The 23,492-nt window shown below is 36.1% G+C and overlaps 1 protein-coding gene across 1 annotated transcript in view; it reads right to left on the bottom strand.

Moving 5' to 3' along the window:
* Positions 1-23,492, bottom strand: part of IGF1R (insulin like growth factor 1 receptor) — a 375,287-nt gene continuing 351,795 nt past the window's right edge. The window contains exons 20-22 of the mRNA XM_074295044.1: positions 22,401-22,530; positions 14,271-14,405; positions 1-7,990 (exon numbers count right to left, since the gene is read on the bottom strand). Coding sequence (XP_074151145.1) covers positions 7,624-7,990; positions 14,271-14,405; positions 22,401-22,530 — 632 coding nt within the window. The 3' untranslated portion in view covers positions 1-7,623. The remainder of the gene's footprint in view (positions 7,991-14,270; positions 14,406-22,400; positions 22,531-23,492) is intronic.

The following is a 23,492-nucleotide window of genomic DNA, read 5'->3' as shown; positions in this document are numbered from 1 at the left end:
TGCATACAGAATTCTTTTATTTAACTTAAAATCATGTAGTACTGTAACTACTAGAAAAAAGCTGAGTAAGAGAAACTAAAGTTGCCTTAGCTTCAGCCATTCAAAATAGACAAAGTTTCTTTTTTTTCATAATGTAAAGAATCCAGAGTATATCGCAATAACAGGAATAAATTCTTACAACAGAATATACAAAAACATTTTGAAATTTTTTTCATCATCTACTGATTCATTTTATATAAACACAGGAATTTCTTTAGGAATAATTTATACACAGAAAGTCATTTTATGTAACAAATTGGCCATGTTATTACTTTTTTTTTATTTTTTTTAAAAACTTTTTTTAAACAAGAAAACTTGGAAAAATGTAGTATTTGCAATGCATCAGTTCCATAGAGCTTTCTGGTTTGTTTTCATCCCAGAGGTAGACAAACTCTGGCCAATCTTTTCACCTCAAACCTCACTGGCTTAGAAAACAGAAAGGTGTTTTCTCAAGGCATCTATTTTCTCCATGGCTGTGTCTACACAACACCAAACATCTGGACGAAAAGTAAAAAAGAACAAAAAACCAACCAATCAGACCTTTTGTTGCCATAGTGCAAAACATCCAGCTGTTTTCAAAGATGTGAACTGTTGTGGAGTTATGTAGACACAGCCTATCATGTGTCAGAAGCTGGGGGAAGCAGAGGCAGGAAATCTTTTTTGGAGCAGAAAAATGTATCTTCGGTATTCTGACTTAAAAATAAATAGGGATTCTTCCTTGTTAAATTTAAACAAAGCTTTAGTCATGATACAAAGCAGCTAACCAAATGGCATATTTTGCATACAGAACTATCATATTTTAAAAGAATAAATCTGTATGCTATGATGACTCTAAAAACCGTTAAGCTGTCTGCTGTGTTGTCCAATCCTTCAATTTCTCTGGCATTTCACAACAATTATCACAAAACAACAAAACCGGGTTACTAAATAATGTGACTTGGGCTGCTTAGTTTGCCACAACACTTATTCTGTTTCCATAACCAATGAGGTTCTTTCACTCGTTGAATTAGCTACACTATAAAGCGCAATGACCAGCTAGAGATGATCCCCACCCCCATTTGGAGGGTTCTGGAAGACCAAGATACTGAAGATACAGAACTACTAATTCCATCGGTATCACCATTCCTTTGTTATAAACCAGGGCACAAAGCTTGAGGGGTGGGGGTGGGGGAAGGGGTGACCACGGTTTGGGGAAGGTAAAGATCCTTTTTGGCATACTGTAAAGCTAACTAGTAAACTGGTACCCTCAAAAAAATTGATCACATGCACACATTTGCACACACAGAGAAAAAAGTGCCTTTAAATTATTTTAGGCATTTATAAACTACAAACATTTTATAAAATTATTCTATGTACTTACAAAAATGCAATGAAACATTTAATTATTTCTTGTAAACCAGATCTTCGTCAACTGACTACCCGTAATCTACTGGACTTAAGAGCCCTATTGAAAATGCTAATGAATCACTAATTAACATAATGTTTACCAAAAAGATGCTGAAACACACACACACAAATGAGTAATGCCATTAGGTAAAAACTAAAGACATACCCCAGAAATGACACCTGCATCAGAAATTCATAATGTTGACCAATTTGAAGCAAATTCCTTGGTAACAGTTTCCAAAGCAGGACGTTAGATGGTTTATTCATAGGAACCAAGTGATCAAGTAAGATTTCTAAGCTTTGATGTGGTCTGAGACCTCCAGGAACCATCAAGCTTAGAAAATTCCCCAAACTTCTAAGCTCTGTACCCTTATGTCCTCAATTCCATAGTCTTTTCATATGATTATGTTAGTCTAGTAGACTGACTCATTATTGAACCAGCATGGGTCATTCATATGTTTTTACAAAGAATAACCAGTCCTCTTAGATGAGTGCCAAAATGAAAGCCTTCTGGCCCGTCTCAGGTCTGTATCTTCAGCATCTCTGGCAATAAATGTTTAATTTAAACAATATCTTGTCTTTGAAATCTTATTTGTACCACCAACTACTTCAGAGTAGAGTTTTAAAGTTTGACCTTTATCACTGGTTCTTAAGGAGTGGATCTCTGGTGCCTTCCCATCGTTGCTTAGCCCAGGAAATAATAGACAGTTGACAAACAAAAGAGTAACATTAATTTAAAAAATAAAACAACAACAACAACAACAAAAAACAAAACCCAAATCCTAAATACATTACTTATATACTTGCTACTGGAATGGGTAGGGCATTTCATGGAGGAGTGTCATTAGTTTGAACTAGACTTATCCTCAACAACTCAAAACTGCTCTCAGAGAATCTTACAGCAACATCTGGGGACCAGTCGACCACAGCACCCTGGAGTTTCCCACCAACTTGAGTTTCAGTGAGAACAAACCATGACAAGAGGCATGAATCACTTACAACCTGCTTACGGAACGGAGCTGTCACAGTGAGAAAGAGGCTTTGGTGGAACATGAACTGGCCTCAAATTTAGCATCACACTTGGCCGATATTTCTATCTTCCCCAACAAAAATACCTTAGACTTTGATCACCAAGTATGGCATGCTTTGGTAGTTCCACAATAGCCACCTTCTTTTTATGGGTTTGTTTATCTACAACTAAACCACCTCCTTGACCACTGAAACACTTACAAATAGGATGAGAGAGGCTAGAAGAATGGCCCAGTGCTATACATGAAAGTTGCCTTGTTCCCTCCATGGCGGCAATCTTGTGTCTTACAGAGTTCAGGAGCACCTTCTCACTAAAACAAAGGAGAAGTGCTACGATTTGGTTCTAACAGTTGACGTGAGAGAAATTCTCCAGAGCAGACAAGCTGGTGGTGTCTCAGGAATAGGCTGCACGTAACAGTTACATAATGCCGATACAAAAGCCAATGTCGATTCTCAGTGGTTCACATTACTAAAGCAGTGTGATTTACTGTCAAGAGGAGAGTGCATGGAAAATGCCATAATTCAGGTTTGTAAAGCTATTTGGAGTATACAAAGAAGAAAAATCAAAGAGGGTGGAAATCACCATGAAATCAGACTAGACCTGTGACTATAAAAATGCCTTGGTATAGTGAAGGTGGCTTGGTCCAGGAAATATGACGGCACCATCACATATGCTTATGTTCTCTTCATATAAGTGCTTCTGAAATGTTTTTCATGATGGGCACTACATTGTTAGTGTTTTTTCCTACCTTTTTTTTTTTTTTTAAACCACCTACATAAAAAAAAAATAATACATACGCACACGCAACTTGGACAGTTTTAACAAAACCCTCATAGCCAGCTGAATGATCTGCAGATCTCCAGTTGTGGAAACCAGTATGTGCAAAAAAAGAGGAGGGGACGCTACACCAAGGGGTCACCTAGGGAAGGAGAAAAATAAAAACCCTGGCAAAATATTTATGGTCTTGGGAGTTCAGAGGACCTCTGAGAAAAGTAACTGCTCTCCCCCAGGGCAGATAAGGCTCCTGAGCTTAATGATAAAGCTGTATTTTTTAGAAGTCATTGCTACCTTGGAAGAGTCAACTGTATGTTTCTCAGATACTGCCATCAGAGCCCTCCATGAGGGCAACTGCCAGAATCAGGCGCCTCAGGTCATATGAATGGCAGGATTAGATTAGGACAAGTAGACAAGTAATCAATTAAAAATTCTGAAAGGGAAACTAAAATTTGATTGATAATCCTTTAGAATTCATAGAATTTGGGATAGTGTTGCCTTTTCTTTCCAAGAAAAAAAGAGACCAAGAAGAAAGAGGGAGAAGGAGAAGAAAAATTTCCATCCAGGACATTCTATTTTGGATTCTCCATTTCGATCATCCATACTTTGAAAGCCCTGCAACTCTTGGTCAGAAGCAATGGCAAACTTTAAGAATTATAGTTTCCTAACCGGTAACTTTAGAGCACTATACAACTTAACAAGGGTTGCACTTCCCTACCAAAGCTTTCCTGGACCTGTGATTTGTAGTCTAGGCCAGTGGTGCAAGTGGGATTTCAGAGGAGGTAACAAAAAACAATTTCTGCTAGTCTATGGAATTTTAACAGAAAGGCTATTTGCTTCACTCAGTACCACCCCCAATCCTGGAAACCTAGTAAACAATTGGCTCTGGCAATGAATAAGTTATTCATCATTCAATTCGTATAGAGCAGTCAGAGACAGTTATCATCAGACATGGATGGACAAGTAGCCACTCTCTGAGGCTGCCACAGTTGCCTGGTTTATGACAGCAACAACAGAACAAACATATACCCCTAGGTTCTCTAACCCAACTATACTAAGTCACAGAGGCCTCTCCTGGCTCTCTGTCTTCTTCCTATCCCACAGTTTAAAAAAAAAAAAAGAAAAGAAAAGAAAGGAAAAAAGAAATAAAACAACAAGAAGAAAAACATTTTTTTTTTTTTTTAAAGGCAAGCTGTTTGGAAATGTTAGGAGATAGATGAGTTAGAATGATGCTTTGACCCCTTGGAATAAAGTACTGGCCACTCCTCTCTATAACCTAGTGTATGTGGTCTGTAGTGTGAATGAGGTTACCAGTATCAACGGCATATTGTCAGGTGCTGAGAAATGTGAGATGTATTCTTTTTTTATATATACACATATAAAAAATAAGAGTGAGGTAGATAAATGTTTGAAAAAAATCAAAAACTGTCCCCGTCATACACAAAAACCCTTATCTCAGTATTTAAATTCATTATGGGGCATCTCTACAGTGATTTAAACTGATATCACAAAAAAATAAATTAAAAAATCCTACATAGAATACCTTCTTAATTAACTTTTTTTCTTTTTTTTTCTTTTCTTTTTTTTTTTTTTTAAAGGGAAAATAACTATGGGACAGAGCCTAAGAAGAAAGTGGGACTCAAACTATACAAGCAAAAAAGCACTACAAACTTTTTTTTTTTGTTTTGTTTTGTTTTGTTTTGTTTTTAATCTCCAGTCACAACTAGCAATCATTCTACTTTAATTCTTTGTTCTTATTCCAAAATTTAAACATTTCCATCCCAGAACAAATCTGGTGCTGCCATCTCTCTGGGGAACAGTGTCAAAAGAGAATTTAGGTACTGAACTTAAATAGCGCCTTGAGTTTTCATGCCTTGCCCCAGCTACCAAGGTTTCTGCAGATGAAACAAGCAAGCTACCTGGGATCTGATCCTGATGTCGGGTCTATGTTCAGTCCAGCAGGCCAGAACAATTTCCCATGGCCCAGCTCCTTCATCAACAAGGGGATGTCAAATACCTAGCTCACCTTTTGCCTAGTTATCTAAGTAACTGCCAGTGGGGGAGGGCAGATGGTAGAGGGAGGAGAGGTAGGACAAGGTACAATTCAAAAAGTGTTCCTTGTTTTTTTGTGTGTTTTTTTTCCCAATTAGAAAGATAGTTGAGTCTGATCAAATCAGTGCTCTTAGGGCCACTCGTGACATGGTGATATATCTGCTGAGAAAGATTTGGATGAAGCAGCTGTTATTGTTCATGGGATGGAAGGGTTAAAATATTCTTTTATTTTTTTTTAAAAATAGTGACCCAAATGCCTAGTGTCTGCAGTTAAACCGCTGTTGTACCCAACAATTAAAAAAATAGATATTATTTATATATATTTATATATATGTATATATATATATATATAGAAAGAGAGAAAGAGAGAGAGAGAGAGAAATAGAGAGAGAAAGAGAAAGAGAGATATGTGTGTCACAATCAAAAGAAAGGCAAGGGAGAGACGGTGAGACTTGAACAATGATGAATATGAACACTGAACAAGAATGTACTAAATATTTAACCTTTTTTTTTTTCTGACCTGAGTTTGTATCATGCCTTGCACTGTAACAGACTCGAGTGCTATGTGGGTATGGGTTAAGGAGGTGGGTGAAGGGGAAGGAGAATATAGTAAAAATAATAATAATAATAATAATAATAATAATAATAATACCCCTTAGGCCACATTGATGAGCATCAGGGGGCATGAATCTTCCTTTATCCCCAGTTCCCAATTTTCTCTTGAGCCCTGTGCCCACACTAATGTATTTAAAAAAAACAAAAACAAAAAAAAAAAACTAATGGGATAATAGAAGGGGAGGGAAATGTATTTATAAAAAGGCATCAAACAGTTCATGGCAAATCATGTTATACAAGTATCAATTACGGGAAGAGGAAGAAGAAATTTGCACACTATATAGTTCAAAGCATAAGAACTTTGTTGGAAGGGGGAAAGGGAAGTAGGGTAGACCTGAAGGTTTTCATAGATTAAATCCACAAAGATAAAGAACAAAAAAAATAGCAGCTTTTTTTTTTCTGTACAGACATATAGATGAGTATCTGAACCGTAAAAAAGTTATAAAAGTGACATTAAAGACGATGTGTATGCAAATGATCCACGGTCTAACAGAGAACTGTGAGACCCTTTAAGAAGTCTTAATAACAGAGAAAATGTCAACAAAGCTTAATATGCTTGAATCCATTTACTGCTTTTTTCTTCTCATTTGTGTTGTTTTGTTTTAAATTTCGTTCCTTGCAAACCTGTAAAGAGGGGCAGGCTGCATCACTGGAGATCCCTTCGGTTGGTGTCCTGGGGGTGGGGGGACGTGAGGAGAGATGAACGGGGAGGAGGGATGGGGTGAGGGGAGTTTGGCTTACGGCTGACTTTGTGTATGAAGCATGTACTTCTGGCTCTCACCACTGCCAGTTTTCTCCAGAATTCCCAGGGGCCAGAGAGGGGGGAAATCAATTCAGTTCCTTCCCATTTCCATCACGAGAAAGGAATATTTTGTCCAGTTCCCAAAAATAACAATAATCTAGACAAAAACAACTTGATTTCTTTTAAAAAATAAGTTGTAAAAAGAATACCAGTTGTCTGATTGGGTGGACAAGATGACTAGTGCTTTTTAAAAAAGTGGAGCAATTGATTACTGTGCTCTTTCCATGCCTAAGACAACAACAACAACAAAATTTAAGGAAAAAGGAAAGTTTGGGTTTTTGGCAAAATTTGGCAGCTTTGAAAATGGTAACAACCTTGAATAATGGCCCTTTTAAAATTTCATGAGTTATTAAAAAAGGTTTAAAGAGCAGGGTTAAAAATCCAGTCTCCTCATTTGATTTTATAGAGACCTATATAGTGTTAGGCAGGTGCTTGCAAGGGGTAATAGGGGCCACTCAGCCAGCCATTTCTTTGATCTGATAAAAAAGTGCTTTAAGGTTGGATTTGCGCGCAGATATGTTTCTCCTTAAGAAGCCGAGAGAGAGTGTATTGTGTGTGAGGACAGAGATGCATGAAAAAAAAAAGAAAAAAAGACGACAGGGGAAGAGAGAGAAAAATCAGACCTCAAGTTTTCTGTTGCTATTAAATGTTACCAGTAAAGTTTTTTAAAGGCCCGCCTCATTTGAGGAATCCTTTACTGAAACAAACATCTGCTTGCATATTGAAAAAAAGAAAAAAAATCATCAATGTGTTGTTTACTGAAGATAGGGGTCTCCTGTGTGCAGCGATGGCAGTTCTGAAGATCCACTGAGGTACAGTAGGCTTTTGAATATATTGTTAAATTTCTTTTCCCGTCCACCCCCCACCCCCACCCCCACCCCAGTGTACATGTGTTACTGTTTGCATGGGATTCTGGATCCAAAGATCAGCAGGCCGAAGACTGGGGCAAAGGTAAGGCCCTTTCGTTCTTTCGTCCTCCGTTCATGTGCGCATAAGGCTGCCTTTCGTCAAAACTGGCCCTGAGGACCACCACACCAGGCCCATTCTCGGCTTTATGTCCTGAGAGTTTGTCAGCCGGCTGGAGGGTGGAGGAAGGGTCTAAGGGGATACTCTCCATGTTCTCAGTCTCTAAGTCCAGCTCTTCTGTGTCTGGGGGCTTATTTTCTTCACTGTAGAAGAAGGAGACCTCCTTGAAGCCGGGGTCCAGTTCCTCTTTGATGCTGCCGATGATCTCCAGAAAAGAAGGTCTCATTTTGGGATTGTACTGCCAGCACATACGCATCAATTCAAACCTACAGGAGAAACACGCAGATATAATGCAACAATACAGAACGGGATAAAACCCGCATCACTCCATTTCTAAGCACATCTATGGGCTAGGAAGGGTCTACCTAGAGAGCTCACTGAAGTGCTTCCAGTTCACATAGTTTCTACTTAAGACCTTACTTTTGGTTGTCTGAGTAGTAAAGAGATCACCTTTATGGGTCACAGGTCAAAAAGAAAGTTATTTACTTTCCAATGGAAACACCAATAGTATTTTTCAACTCAGTAACTCCAGGATAGAAGTGCCTGCTGTTCGCCAGCAGCTGGCATAGACTAGCATCTCAATCAGGACGAAAACTGCATTTTCAATATGATAAAGCAGAATATGAATCCTGCTATTAGTGCCGATCACCAAAGAGAGTTTGTGGTTTTTGCTCATTAGTTCATTTGAGGATCAGAAAGTGAGTGATATTTGGCAACATGGACATAAAATCCTATGTGGAAACTGAGGTTTACATGGGAAAGAAGGGTGTTGTGTGTTTATCAAACAGGAACTACCAAAAGATGAGGCAGCACAAGCAAGATGAAAGTATACTTTTGTGGGTTATGCTGCAAAAAGGAAAAAGCATATTCCTTGGAGATTTTTAAAAATGAGATTGTTAGATAGCCCCAAACAATTTCCTCTTTTAACAGGAGCCTATAACAACAGAAGGCTTTAAAAATTTCTCCTTGTATTTATATTCTCTATTCTCCCCAAATGTTAGTGAAACATTGATTGCATAAAAACAAAATAACCAGATTAATCAATTTCATGAAAAGTAAGGTTAGTTAAGCTATAAATTAGCAAATAGCCTTATCTCTTCTTTCAGTTAAGCTTTTGGACTTAGAGCTCCAGAAGCTAAATTTTCAACCTTCCCCACCCAAAACAGGCAAAAGAATGAAGCTGTAGATATCTTTCCATGTAAATGCTTGCAGTGGAAAGTGGAAATCCTGCTAAGTGACCAGAAAGAATATAAAGATCTACTAGAGAATGCTATCAGTTGAATTTGTGTTGTAGGGGCAATGTATCCAGGGTGGAGTAAGTAGTTAGGGCTTGGAGTTTAGAAGGAGTATAAACAGAAAGCTTTTTCTTATCATGCTGTCAAAATATCTGTAATTTCTTGCCTATGAATACGTAAAAGAGAAATAGAATTCTCTAGTATTCTAGAAGTGTAAAACTGTTTATATATACAATTTAAAGCAAGAATATTTTTCAGGTACTAGTGATATGATAGAACAAAGAGCTGGATTCAGAGTCAAAGACTTGAGTTCAAATCCAAAATATGATGTTTGAAATCTCTGTGATCTTAAGCAAATTATCTTGCTTTAACTTGAAAACAAGGGGACAAGGCCAAATTACCTCTAAGGTTCTTTCTAGCTCTAAATTTTTTGTTCCTAATAAGCAGAGTTTATTTTCCTCCCCTCCTTTCCCCCCCAAAAAAAAAACAAAACAACAAACCAATCCTAGAAGCCTCTTGACTTCCTCTATAATCATAAGCAGGGTAAAAGTTTTGAATTTACTGACACACATTCAGTATTTATGGTTCAATCAACCTCTCTCTGTAAAGGATCTAAGAAATCTATCTTCCCATCTTCACTTCTCTCTTTTCTTGCTCCACCATTTCCCAAGGGCAGGCGGAGAAAACCACATATATAGAAATAAAACTGACATAAATATATAAAATCCATTTCTGTGACTTCATGGCTATGCTTCTCTAGTTGACTGGTATGTCCCTGAATAGAAGCATCAGCTGGGGCCAAGAACACTCACTCGATATTCCCTGGCTCTGAGCCCTGTGGCCTGGGGGCAATGCTTGGGAGATACCACAAAGCAGTAGAGTAATGCATGTGACATCAGCACAAACAAGGCCATGTGATGCTTCTTTTAAACCATTCCAGATTCAAAAACCTTCTCGTGCTTCCCATAAAAGGAAGTTGGGTTTTTGGGATTGTTGGGTGTTTTTTTTTTGTTTTTGTTTTTGTTTTTTACTCTGCAGGATTCAAAACTGTGTTTACACCATGTCGAGAAGAAAACTTTCCATAGACTCTAGTGTCTAGAGTATTAAAAAATAAACAAACAAACATCTCTTCCTTTAAAAAGATTGGTTAAGAGTTTTTTGTTTTGCTTTAAGGGGGGGATGGTGGATTAATTAGAGATGAAATGTGAAAACTAAAGTTGAAGCTATAACATATCCTTTAAGTAATGTTTGGTCTAAGCTATAAGCAAACTATAGCAAAGAAAACAGTGTGGTTAAAAAGTTCTTATAAAAAAATCCTGGCCTGTTAAGTTTCATTATTTAAATATATTCTGCATATGACTGAGACCAAAATTAACCAAAACCATTAGGGACAGCTGGCAAACTGGATGATCCTTAGGCATTATAACCAGGCTAAAAGAAAATGAGTAATAGCTTACTACTACTATATACTGCTCTATTCTTTATTAAAGAAAAAAAAAAAAAAAGGAGGGAGGGGGGAAAAGGGAGAGGTATTTCTTTGACAAACTTGTTTCTACTCTTAGCACTTCAGCAGAATCATAAAATGGACAAGTCAAAATCCGTGTAGAAGAGTTAGCAAGCTAAGACGCATATGGAGAGCTTAAGGATCAAAGCATTCTTCTTTAAATATAAGCAAGAAGCTTCAATCAGACCTGATGAGAACGGTGGTCACAACACTTTAGGACAACAAGGTTCCCTACAAAGCAGAACATGGAGAGAAGATGCTTGTGTTTGCTTTTATGTCTCCAAAAAAGCAACCTCATTAGAGTCACCCCTATACATTTTCATGGGGAGTTCATGTTTCAAAAAAGAAATTCTAGGCCATGAAACTGCTGTACTGCATTATTCCCTAACCTTGCTATCCTAAATACTTGATCTAACTTAAATACTCTGATGTAGAGTAAGCAAGTTAATGGTATTAGGATGTAGTGTTTACCGCAGGGAAATTTTATCCAAGTGTTAAAACAGCCTGGAAGGATCAATTTATTTAAAGTTTGGTCTCTATTCAAATACTTTGAATCCTAGCAGAACCAGCCAACCATCTTCAACAATGTATGGCTTTTAATCAACAAGAGTGGGGGGACTGTGTCTATTATATTTTGCAAACTGAAAAATAAGGGAATCCAGGCACTCTTGGATTATTTTGTTTCAGGTCTACTGAGAGGTTAGTATAAACTCCTTTAATTTTTACATACAGAAGACTACCATTCACAAGAAACTATACTTAAAAAGGCTGTCCCAAAAGTCCAAGTGCATTATTAAGCTAGTATAGTTTTAATGCATTACATTGAGGTGTTTGGAACACCGTGTGTGTGTGTGTGTGTGTGTGTGTGTGTGTGTGTGTGTGTGTGAGAGAGAGAGTTTCATGCCACAGAGGTAAGAGAGCATTTGTATAGATGGTGCAGGATTGGAATTTGGGAGCAGTTATCTGGTTTTAAAACATTCTCCTTCCGTTTTGAGCCAATTCCCAATTCTTTGTACCTAAAGGACTGGTCTGCTAGACAATATTTTCCTTTGCTAAATCTGAGGACAAGAGAGGACAAATAAGTATTTTACCTACAAAACTAAAATGTCTCCCTCTTATTTTGTTATGCATCCAAAAGGGAGAGGAATTTTCCAGAGAACTTTTGGGCTGAAAAATAAAGACATCTAACTGAATTAAACTTGTAACATCTAAAGGCTACCTCTCCTCAATTTTCCTGTTACATTATGCTGGGAACAGGAAGTGTATTGATTTTCCCATAGCAGGTGGGCTCAGATTCCCAGGCATCTTAAATGAATATTAAAATACCATTCATCTGTGGTGGATCAACTTTACAAGTCCCACAAATATCTTATAGACAAAATTTTACATGAATCACAAGAGAAGACACAAAAGAGAAATATCCTGTCTAAAACCACTCCCCCTCCCCTAAGACAAAACTCACACCTGTTCTATTGGGCTCTTTTTAAAATGTTTCCCCAAGACTCTACCAATTCTAACAATAAACATCATAGCTTTAACTAGGGTTCTTAAACTTGGGGAAATGAACTAAGAAACAAAGAAACATAGGCATTTTGACAGAACTCTTCCAATATAATCAATTTCCTTGAGCATTCTATGGATATTATTTTATGCATTTAAATACATTCTGAGAAAGAGTTGATAGGTTTCCCCAAACTGCTAAAGGGGCCCATTATACAGAAAAGTTTTAAAGACCCTGACCTTTATATTCTGATGACATTTTACACAAATTAATTGAAAAGTATCCCAAGTAATTTTTATTAATATGCTCAGGATGAGTAGGATATATTTAGGAGAATTGGAAAAGATTCTGCAGATCTGGGTTCTGAGAAACACAATGTAAAGCAAAGCCTGACATATGTATCTCACAACGTTGGTGCTTGTCCCTGTTCACTAAACAGACTATATTTATAATGCAGTTCTAAGCTTTACTTTACTTTATTAAAGAAATGTGTCTTATGAAGGGTCTAGTTGATGCTTGTCAACCTTCTTTTACCCTTTGCTTTTTGCATTCATGATAACTGTTTAAAGAATATGATAAATGAACCAAATTTCAAAAGGTACCTACCCAGTATACTAAAAAAACATAAAAATGTTATGTAAACTCTTAACATCAATAGCCACAATGCTACAAGAATCAGCTCACCATTCAACATTGTTCTTCTGAGATAACTTTTACAAAGAAAGCATCTGCTTCAAGCTTATCCTTTAAATCCCAACACAATCTCAATCTACAGAAAGGGCAATGGATTTGTGGTGTTTTTTTGTTTTTTGTTTTTTTCCTGGTGGAAACAGCTTTTAGGAACAAAAATGAAGGTCTGCCAACAAAACTTCTGTTCTCAGAAGTTTCTCCAAAGAGGACACCATTCAGGATGGATGTCAAAATGGTAGAACAGTTTTTTCAAAAGAATTTTTTAAAAGCAATCTAAAATCTTCGCAATATACTTTTCAGAATGAATCCTCTTGGTATGAACTTTTATTTTTAAATCAATGCACAATCTCTAATACTTATAAGCAGACTTCATTCATTCATGTTTTTCAGAATACCATCTAGAAACTCTACAAAGAAGATTTTTGCTAGAATATGAGAATGTTCCATTTTCTCTTTCTACACTTGTCTTTATGTGTCTAATGTAACTGAGGTATTTATGTTAAACTTAAGTACAAAATAAGAAAAGGGGGAAAAAAACGACTGCTGTGTACGAGGGAATTTTTGTCATCCTCTTTCTCATTTTGTGCAAAGAAAAGAGTGAGATGGGAAGTCACAAGGCTACAGTGCTGCCCCACCCACCCCTCAGTACCCACCACCTCCCATTTTTCCCAGCTCCTACCTCCCAAGTCACAAAAGAACATTGTCATCTGACACCAGGGCAAGACCTCTAGCCAGAAAAGCTCTTTTCACAAGAATGCTCAGCAGCTGAAGACCATAAGGTATCATATGCCCATTATCAGCCTCGAACAAATTTCAAAACGACAAGTTGTAGGTTTTTCTTTCCAAAAAGACACTTTGAGACTATCATAATATTAGGTGCCTAAAATTAACTGAGGGTGTGCATGCCAAGAGTTGTGTACAGAGGGATTTAAAGCTAAGTGTTTCAGTTCCACACAGTTCACTAAAATGAAGTTTGAGTGATAATGTTAGTCATATGGTTCACGCTCTTTTTAAACACTTAACAGAAAGGGGGAAAATATTTACCTCACTGAGAAAAGTCTTGGTTGCAGCAATATATTGGAACTGCCCAAGGTAAAGAATTGATGTGTTTTTCATTTGCCTGAGACTAAAAATTCCTGACACTAAAGGTCACATCTTCTTTCTGCTTGCCCTCCACAGTTGTGCTCTTTAATAAAAACTAGTGACTGCAAAGGGTTGCTTAAAGCTACTTACAGTGATGAAATGTAGATATTCACTGTCCTTGTATATGCATGCATGTGTGTGCAGATATGTGTGTCACAAGGCTGGATTTTGGAGGTGGGAAGATTGGTCAAAATATTTCATGGGTGGACTTCACCTGAACAAAATAGCAAATGCTGCCAACCTTGAATATATACCAAGCATAAAGCTAAATAAATAAGATATGAGGAAAAAAACAAAGATACTTCTGAAGGCAGAAGTTTCAAACCCCAACAGCCAGCCACCAATCTAAAAGCCTGTATAACACTGCTCACAATCAGATCTGCTTCTCTGAATTTTGATTCCTCATTACTAATGGAAGGAGGTGATGTCAAAGAATACAAAGAAGAAAACTAAGAGGCCCAGGAAATACATACAGCATATCGGGGCAGTTGTCTGGTTTCTCTAGAAGGCCACCCTCCATAACAAACCGGAGAACTTGTTCATTAGACATGCCCTGATAGGGCTGCTCTGCTAATGTTGCAATCTCCCAGAGGACAACACCAAAGGACCTAAAATAACAAAGAAAAAACATTTAAAAGTCGAATGAGCAAGTCTGTTGTTCTTTTAAATAGGAACTAAGCTCTTTATAAAAGTTCCCCTCCCATCATTTAATCTACTTTTGAGTAGAACAAAGTAGAGGCCATTACAAATAAAGGAAAAAAGATCGACTCCCTATAGTTTGTGATAACTATAATGATGATCTGGCCTTAACTTCTCAGAGTGTAATATTTAGGGAAGAAATTTCTATTATAAGCTGGCCTAAAGGAATTCAGTTCAAAAAACATTGAGTTCCTATTGAATGAGAAATACTATGCTAAGGACTAGAAGGGATATAAAGATTTTCACTGAGTTTAAAAATGACAGTCCCCAACTTCAACACATAATTACTATCTAGTATTAGGGTAAAGTCAACTACAAAAAAAGCTACAATACAAGGCAGGATGTTAAGTTCCATAAGAAAAATGTCAAAAAAAAAAAAAAAGTACTATGAGGATAAAGGAGAAACAATTCACGCATAGCTGCAAGTTGGAGAGAGGTTAAGAGAAGCTGTCCTAGAAAGGATGGCCACTGAAGGACAGGTAGCAATTATATGCAGCTAGAAAAAGGTATCCCAGAAATAAATAACAATTTAAGCAAAGATATGAAGGTAGGCAACTTTAGGGCATGCGCAAAAGACATCAAGCAATCTCCTTAGGCTAGAATGTAAGATACTGGAAAAAAAGAAGTAGAAGTTGTGCAGAATAGACAGATGATTGGAATTGAGTCATGGAAACTCTTCAGTGCTAGTCTAAAGAGTTGGGACTTGATTTAGGAGGTAACAAGGTACCATTTAAAGTTCTGAACAAGGCAAGTCAATAACATTATTAGAACTGTATTTTAGGAAGACTGTAGAATTCATGTAAAAGTTGCATTTGAGGGAAGCACATTGTAGAGGCAGGAACAAACAAAGGCTATTGCAATAATTCAAGGGATAAGTGAAAAGAGTGAGAAATAGGTGGGTGACAGTGGGAATAGACAAGGGATAGATTCAAGATACTCTAGAGTAAGACAGGACAAAGGTTGGTAACAAATTTGAGAAGCAAGGAGAAGTTAAACATGTCAAAGAACAAAGAACCACACTGAGAAATCAATAATTCTGCCACACAAAGTCTACTCTTATTTTCATTAAAAAAAAACAACCTATCAAATAAAGAATTAAAAGAGATAATAAAAAAAAATATATAGATTTCTACATATCAGTTATATAAAAGCAATATGGAAATACTATACATCTCTGTAATTAAGTTTTTCATATTAAATCTTCATATACTAATTATACACCAATTTTTCTTGTTCTATTTATCTTTACATTCAATTCATGTCAAGAAGCTTGCATGATGGACATCATTAAACTGCTAAAGGACTTCTTTAGACTGGCCAGATAGAAAAATAGTGCCAATAGAAATTGTCCTACCACATTATTTCCATACTGGAACTTGGTCCCCAAGCACAGCAAAGAAATCTACAGAATATGTATAAAAATTTGTGACTTTTGAAAATGAAAAATTTTAGATGTTGCTTAAATAACTTTGAATTTGCTGTAAGATTTGATATAGGGGCAGCTAGGTGGCGTAATGGATAGAGCACCAACCCTGAAGTCAGGAGGACCTGAGTTCAAATCCAGCCCCAGACACCTAATACTTTCTAGCTGTGTGACCCTGGGCAAGTCACTTAACCCCAAATGTCTCAGGAAAAAATTTTTTTTTGATATAGATACTTAAAGCACAGGTTAGTATGACCTAAATAGAATCTTAGCATGCATGCGGGGGGGGAGGGGGGAAGGGGAGGAGATTTACTCATTTCACCCCATGATCCTTTACCATTTCTAATGACTGTGAAATAGTATTTATGTTACACAAGATTTCTAGATAAATGCATGTACTCAGATATCAAAACAACTGCTTTAAAAAGACCAAGCAGATATTTTTCCTATGACTTTTGAAATGGGAATCTCTACATTGTTAAATATGTAAGGCACATAAGTGACATCTCCAAAGCTTGTAAGTTTGAACTATTAAACAATATAGGGAATGATATATCTTCTATTTTTACTGCCTCCCATCTTGGTCACAGAAAATGGACTCCAGAGCTTTTCTTTTAAACTGTCCTATTGCCTAAGATTTTCTCTACTTTCTCTACTTCTTTTCTTTTTTTTATTTATCAACTCAGTAGGCCATAAAAATGCAATTTTCAAAAAAAAAAAAAAAAGTATAATGTCTGTTTCTCTGTAGGTTCAGTTATCTTCCTTCACTGCTCAAAGTGCCTAGCAGGCTATAATTATCTTGCTCCAATCCCCATACGATAAATAATACTTTAGGAAATAATTGTGCACTTACCTGGTACCAATATTGTGTAGATGAAAAAATAGAATAATTTTGCTTCAATAACTAGTCAAAGCACCAGAGAGTACTAGAAGTAGAAGTTCTCTAAGCCAGAGCTGAGAGAACACCTGGGTTCAACTAAATGATTTTACATATGTTGACCAACTGAGGCAGTGAAAAGCATGTGGATAGTATGTTAGATTTTCAGATTAGGTATTTTTAAGAACAGCTTAAAATTTGGCAAGGTACTATGCAAATTCTGAACATACATTAAATAATGAATATTTTAAATTGATTTTACTCTTGCAGATTAAATGTATCCATCTATGTGGAGAAATTATTATTATGGTATTTGGATTTTTCTCCATTTCCACCTCTGCTACACTACTTCTTCCTTCCCACAAATATAAAAACACAACCAGGTTTAGCATTTTCAGTGTCCATGTTATGCAGGTATAAGAACTGAGTATAATAAGATTGGTCCCACATTAAAATGTAATGTTGGTTTTCTAGATTTAGTCACTTGAAATAGGAAAGGAAGGATTATCAATTCCTTATACATTGACATATAGAAATATTAAAAAATGATGGATATTACATATTATATATATTGGCAGTAAACTGACTCAGAAATGGAAAATTTTAAAAGGGTACATTGATGCATCATTCTTATTCAGATAAAATGTAAAAAAACTTTAAAACAGAAGTCTATAAATGAACATAATTCAAGGGCATGAAATAAACTAATATTAAATAATCCACAATTGTATTAACAGACCATTTAGTAGGAGAACAGTCTTAATGAATGTACTCATATTTTAAGGTCTTACACAAAAATATACATATTTATTTCACTGATTGATATATGTAATATTCTCTCCAAATCTCAGCATACTATTTTTATTGAAGCCCTGTTTAGCATTCAAAAGAGGCTCAGAATTTAGTACTCAAGCCATATGAAAAACAACTGAAGGGAACTGGGATTTTAGTCCAAAGAAAAAAACCATAAGAAAAGACCATAACTATATTCAAAGTTTTGAAGGGATGTAATATAGAAAAAGGTTATCTTATAGAAACTAGATTTGTTGTTGTTCTAGATCAATGGGGTCAAACTTAAACAAAAAGGATCCTTGTTGAGCCCACAGTGACTTAGAAAATCACAAATTAACATCACCTATGTTGTATTATGTTTTTATTTATTTTGCTCAATTGATTTCCCAATCACATTCTAATCTGGTTCTGCCCAAAGGGAGATGGGTTAGACCTCTGTATTCTAAAGGACAGAACAAGTAGGACAGCAGTGAAAACTATGAGAAAGTATTATCTCAATGTAAGAATGAACTTTGTGACAACTAGAGCTGTCCAACGTGATATGAACTGACTCATAAATTAATGTTTCCCAACACGAAGTATTCAAAGATTAAAATGATTTCACTTATAAGGGATATTTTGTGGTTGTTCAGGTGATTCAATCATGTCTTACTCTTTGTGATCCCCTTGAGGTTTTCTTGGCCAAAATACTATAGTGGTTGGGCATTTTCTTTTCAGGCTCATTTTACAGATGAGGCAACTGAGGCAAACAGAATGAAGTGGCTTCCCCAGGATCACTTAGCTAATAAGTATCTGAGGCCATATTTGAACTCAGGAAGATGAGTTTTTCTGATTCTGAGCCTGGCAGTCTATCCACTGTGCCAGCTAGCTGCTCTTATAAGGGATGTTACAGAACAGATTTTTGTACTGGGCACATGACTTGACACAATTCTTTAGATGCTAATTCTCAATAATAATAGGTGATAACTATAGAGTTTGCATGGTTTACAAATGAATACAGGATCTTTTTTTGATTTAGTGACTCCATGATGCAAAAACATTAGGGCACATGTTATGAATACTTTAAAACTATTCAGGACTATGACAAGTTAGATGCCTTCAAGAGAAGGCAACCTTACTTCACAATCAAGGTTGCAGCATATATAAGATATTTTAATTCCTATCTTGATAATCTACTTCTCAAAGTCTGCAAAAAATGAATTTTAATGCTATAATATTTAATAATAAAGAGTATTTGATATTTAATTTCCTTCTCCATTTTTTTCTTACTGATTCTATTTAGCCAAGTAATGAAATGGGAAATTGGTAGTAAACATCTGCCCTTCATGATTGCTTTTTGTAAAAATAATTAAGTAGTACTAGGATAAAAACAACTTGCTTTTTTCCCTCCTCTAATCTCTAAAAATGGAATTGATTTGGTAAGTGGAAAGGAGCCTTCTTTCACTACAGTTCCAATATCTGACCTCACAATGAAAGAACAATGTTTTGCTGTGTCATAATTAAATGCTATTTCTAATAGGCACCTGACTCAAAAAAAAAAAAAACAAAAAACCCAAGCTTGAGCCCTGGGAGGTTCATGAGCTTAAAAAAGTGATGTAGGTTACTATTTAAATGATTCTTCTGTGTTGTCATCCAGACAGTTGGAAGTAAACAACACATAAGCAATAAGATCCCTTGCTAAGAAAGCCAAGAAACCATGTGATACTTTGGGAAGCTGACATGCCAGAATGTCCAACTATTTGCCAAGACCTTCAATTATGTTTTAGAAACTCACTACCTCTCTACAAACTTACTGAGAAAAGAGTATAAAGAAGAGGGCACAGTTTGAATACTCTGAATTTGTCTGAAGTTACTATACTAAGAGACTTTTATTAAGAAGGAAGATATTTTGTGTCCCATTCTACCTATGAGTCAGCAACCAAGTATGCCTACTGAAGGGAAAAAAAAAAACACTAAACAGATGGAACTACAGGGAAACAGAATAAAACACATAAACTTCATATTTTTTTTAAAAAAAGAAAAAAAGCAATTCAAGATTCATAGTGGTAAAGGCACTACAGAGGAGTCAAAAAACCCTGGGCCTTCATCCCAACTACAGCATTTTACCAATTTTTATTGATTTTTGTGAACAGCAAGTTCCTCAATTGTAGAATGGAGATTAATAAACTGCCTCAGTTACCTCAAAGTGTCATTGTAGAGATCAAATGAGATACTGCATATAAAAGTATTTCATAAAAAACAAAACTATATGAATGAATCTGGTATCAACATGAATTTAAAAATTTTGGCAGGGAGGAAAGTAGGAAGGAAGGGAAAGAAAGAAGGAATCAAATGTAAAAGTACATAGGAAGGAAATTCATAATTGGTAAAGATCTGTATAACTATAAGGTGACATTAAATATATTTTCAGATACATGTATAAGTGAGATATATAAATTACATGTACAAGCTATATAAATATAGTATAAGTGATTTCCAGATCACTCCCTAGCATTCTTCAATGAATTTGGTACAAGCCTTCCAATTTTTTCTTTTTTTCTGAACTCCCTCTCATATTACGGAATTTCAACAGTCATAATGACTCTCTCAAAAACCCTAACCATTCAGTTCTTCAACCTATTTACTTCCCATGACTTACCTACATTGGCAATACACAAAGTTGGTCATACCTCAAATATACTACCCCTACCCTCAAGAATTGCAAAATTCCCTTATCTGAACACAATCTATTATTAGCTTTTTGCTCCTCCCTTTGTCTTCCTTAAAAAATCCTACTCTTCATCTTCATTGCAAACTCTAATCCTTTCCCTCTATTCTCTCTCAAACTCTCTCTCCTATATTAGCTATTCTCTCCCTTCTTCTCCCCCTCTCCCTCCCCTCCCCATCTTGACCCATTGGTAAATCAATTCAATTTGATACTCATTCTCTTGAATCCCTATCTCCCTTATTTATATAACTTATTACACCCAGCCAAGCCTCAGTCTTAAATTACTTTCATCATTCATTGCCTTCACTCCTACACATCTATTGCTGAATAAAGGTAAAGAAAATCATGTAAATGCTCTAATTGTTATCCCCTACAAATTTATGTTACATAACCTCAAATGGGCTCTCACTGTTGCTAGATAATCCTGTTATATCTGCCTACTCTCTACAGTAGTTCTTTCAAACATACTCAATCCTCAAACTTCTCATGGCTGCCCTTTCCCCCACCCCTTCAACTGAGAGCTCTCCCTCATATTTTATAGGAAAAAAAAAAAAAGGAGGCCATTTGCTATGAGTTCCCTCATCCCCCTTTACATTTCCCATTTCACATCAGGTGTCTTCTGCTACTTTCTCCTCTTTCACCCATTTCATATTATGAAATCTTACTCTTTACCAAGATGAACCCGTTTACTTAACCAAGCAAACCCATTCCATGTTATCTTCCTCTAAGAATGGCTCCTCTATCAATCCCATTCCATCCCTTATTTTTATTCTGTCTACAACATACTTGTTAACTTTTCCCATCCTGGAAAAAAAACCAAAACCATCACTTGAATTTTCCATCTCCATTAATAATCATCCTAAATGTCTTCTGCCTTGTATAGCTAGGTTCTGTACAAAAACAAAACAAAACAAAAACAGGTACCTCCAGTTTCTCTCCTCTCACTTTTTTTTTTTAAATACCCCATACAGTCTGGATTATCATTTTATCATTCTACCAAAACTGTTCTCTCCAAAAAATGCCAATTATCTCCTAGTTACCTAATCCAATGCCTTCTTCCTCAATCTTCATTTTCCTTGGCCCCTCTGTGGCTTCTGACCATACTGATCACCTCATACAGTCTGGATTATCATTTTATCATTCTACCAAAACTGCTCTCTTCAAAAAATGTCAGTTATTTCCTAATTACCTAATCTAATAACTTTTCCTTAATCTTCATTTTTCTTGGCCCCTCAGTGGCTTCTGACCATATTGATTGCCTCCTCTTCCTTGATCCTCTTTTTTATCTAAGTTTTCAGAACACCATTCTTTCTGCCTTCTCCTCCTATCTATCTTACCAATCTTTCTTTGTCAACTTTGCTGGATCCTCTTCTGGATCATGCATCCCTCAGGGCACCCTTTTCTCCTCCTGCTTTAGTACCTCATTTAGGGATTGAATGAGCTCCCATAACAACTTCTATGGTGATTTTCATATCTTCCTATCCTCACCCAACTTGTCTGCTGACTAGCAATTTCCTATCTTCTATTGTCTTTAAAGCATCTCAAACTTGATGTCCAACAGACATGTTAAACTTATTCTGTCTAAATGGAACCTATTATTTTTGTCCCCAAATATGAATTTTTAATTTCTCTCTAGGGCAAAACCATCCTCCAAGTCCCTCAAGACCCCAATTGAGGATTCATCCTTCACTCCTCACTTTTTCTCACCATACCCCCTCAATCTGATGTCAGAAATGACCCCTTCTCTTCTCTTGTCACCACTCTAGTGCAGGCCCTCATCACCATGCCCAGATATTGTAACAGCCTATGAGTAGCTCTGCCTGTCTCAAGTCCATTCTCTATTCAGTCATTCAAGTAATTTTTTGGGAGAGGAGGCAAGGCTTCAGGGCTGGTGCTCTATCCACTGAGCCATCTAGCTGCTCCCAAATAATTTTCTTGAAGCACAAATCAAACCATGTCACTCCCTTCTCTTCCTATTAATTTGATTATTAATATGGTGAGAATGGGGTGATATAATGACAACAGGAGAAAGAGGTAAGCATTTAAGCTTGATTTGGTATGATTTGTGGAGAAAGAATCTTGTTTGTCAAACAAAATTTCATTACCAAACATCAGAATGTGTTGTGAAGACTCCATCCTTAAGTGACTCTGGAGACATCCAACGAACAGGTAATAATCCTTTACCTCCTTTTCGGTAGTAATCTGTCTCATAGATATCTCTTGTCATACCAAAATCTATAAAATTGAAAGAAGGAATAATGGCTTAACATATTCAAGCAATTCTTTAGAGGGAAAATGAAGGCACATAATAAACATATGATCATTCATATTGTTCACTAACTTTGTTAAAAGCAGTAAATCCAATGGATTGGATATGAATGTATGCTACTAATTGTTAAATATGGGTGCACTTCATATTGATAAAACCAGATATTTAAAAATCCTAAATGTCAACAAATTAAGGGATGATTATTCTCAAAAAAAAAAAAAAGATTTCAATGATTCTTTGCTTTTAAAAGTGTTTACCACAAAATTCCTTTAAATAATGGAATATCAGAGCATTTAAAGATGTGATTTACAAAAGCTTGATTATATAAAAGAATAATTCTTAATCCATAAAGCAAATTAATTTCTTTCAAAACTTACCCAAATAAAAATTCATTTCATGTAAATTCATTCCAAGGAAAGATCATCATAATAATAGGTAGAGACAAGGTACTAAGATTCAACATTTCCATTAAACCAAGTGAAATACTGAGATTTTTCCCACCCTACTCCTTAAAAAAAAAAAAAAAAAAAAAGACTGGCTCTCTCTACCTCACCCCAAGATGGAAGTATAGGGGCTACTCATGATCCTTACCACTGATCTACATAGGAGCTTTGGCTTTCTAAACTTCAGTCTGGGCTGGTAGGTCCCTTTTTAAGGCAACCTGGTAGCTACCCATTCTCAGGAGTTCACTACATGAGCTCAAGAAACTTTCAAATCTTCCCCTGTCACCTCAATCATAAACACGAAGAATTGCACCTGCTCACAGTGAGATTCTTAAGAAAGTTTTTATTTACAACTATGTAAGACCATTATTCAATAATGGTTTTCCAATGGATTAATCTCATTCACTTTTTCAAGTTTTCCTTATTTTTGTGTCCTTAGCAGGTGGTATGTAAATACGATATCTGGTTCTCCTTTAAACCTAAAT

The sequence above is a fragment of the Sminthopsis crassicaudata genome, chromosome 2 (assembly GCF_048593235.1).
Source record: "Sminthopsis crassicaudata isolate SCR6 chromosome 2, ASM4859323v1, whole genome shotgun sequence".
In the NCBI taxonomy this organism is placed as follows: Eukaryota; Metazoa; Chordata; class Mammalia; order Dasyuromorphia; family Dasyuridae; genus Sminthopsis; species Sminthopsis crassicaudata.
Note: the sequence above shows the minus strand (reverse complement) of the source record. Positions and strands in the feature narration are given on the sequence as shown.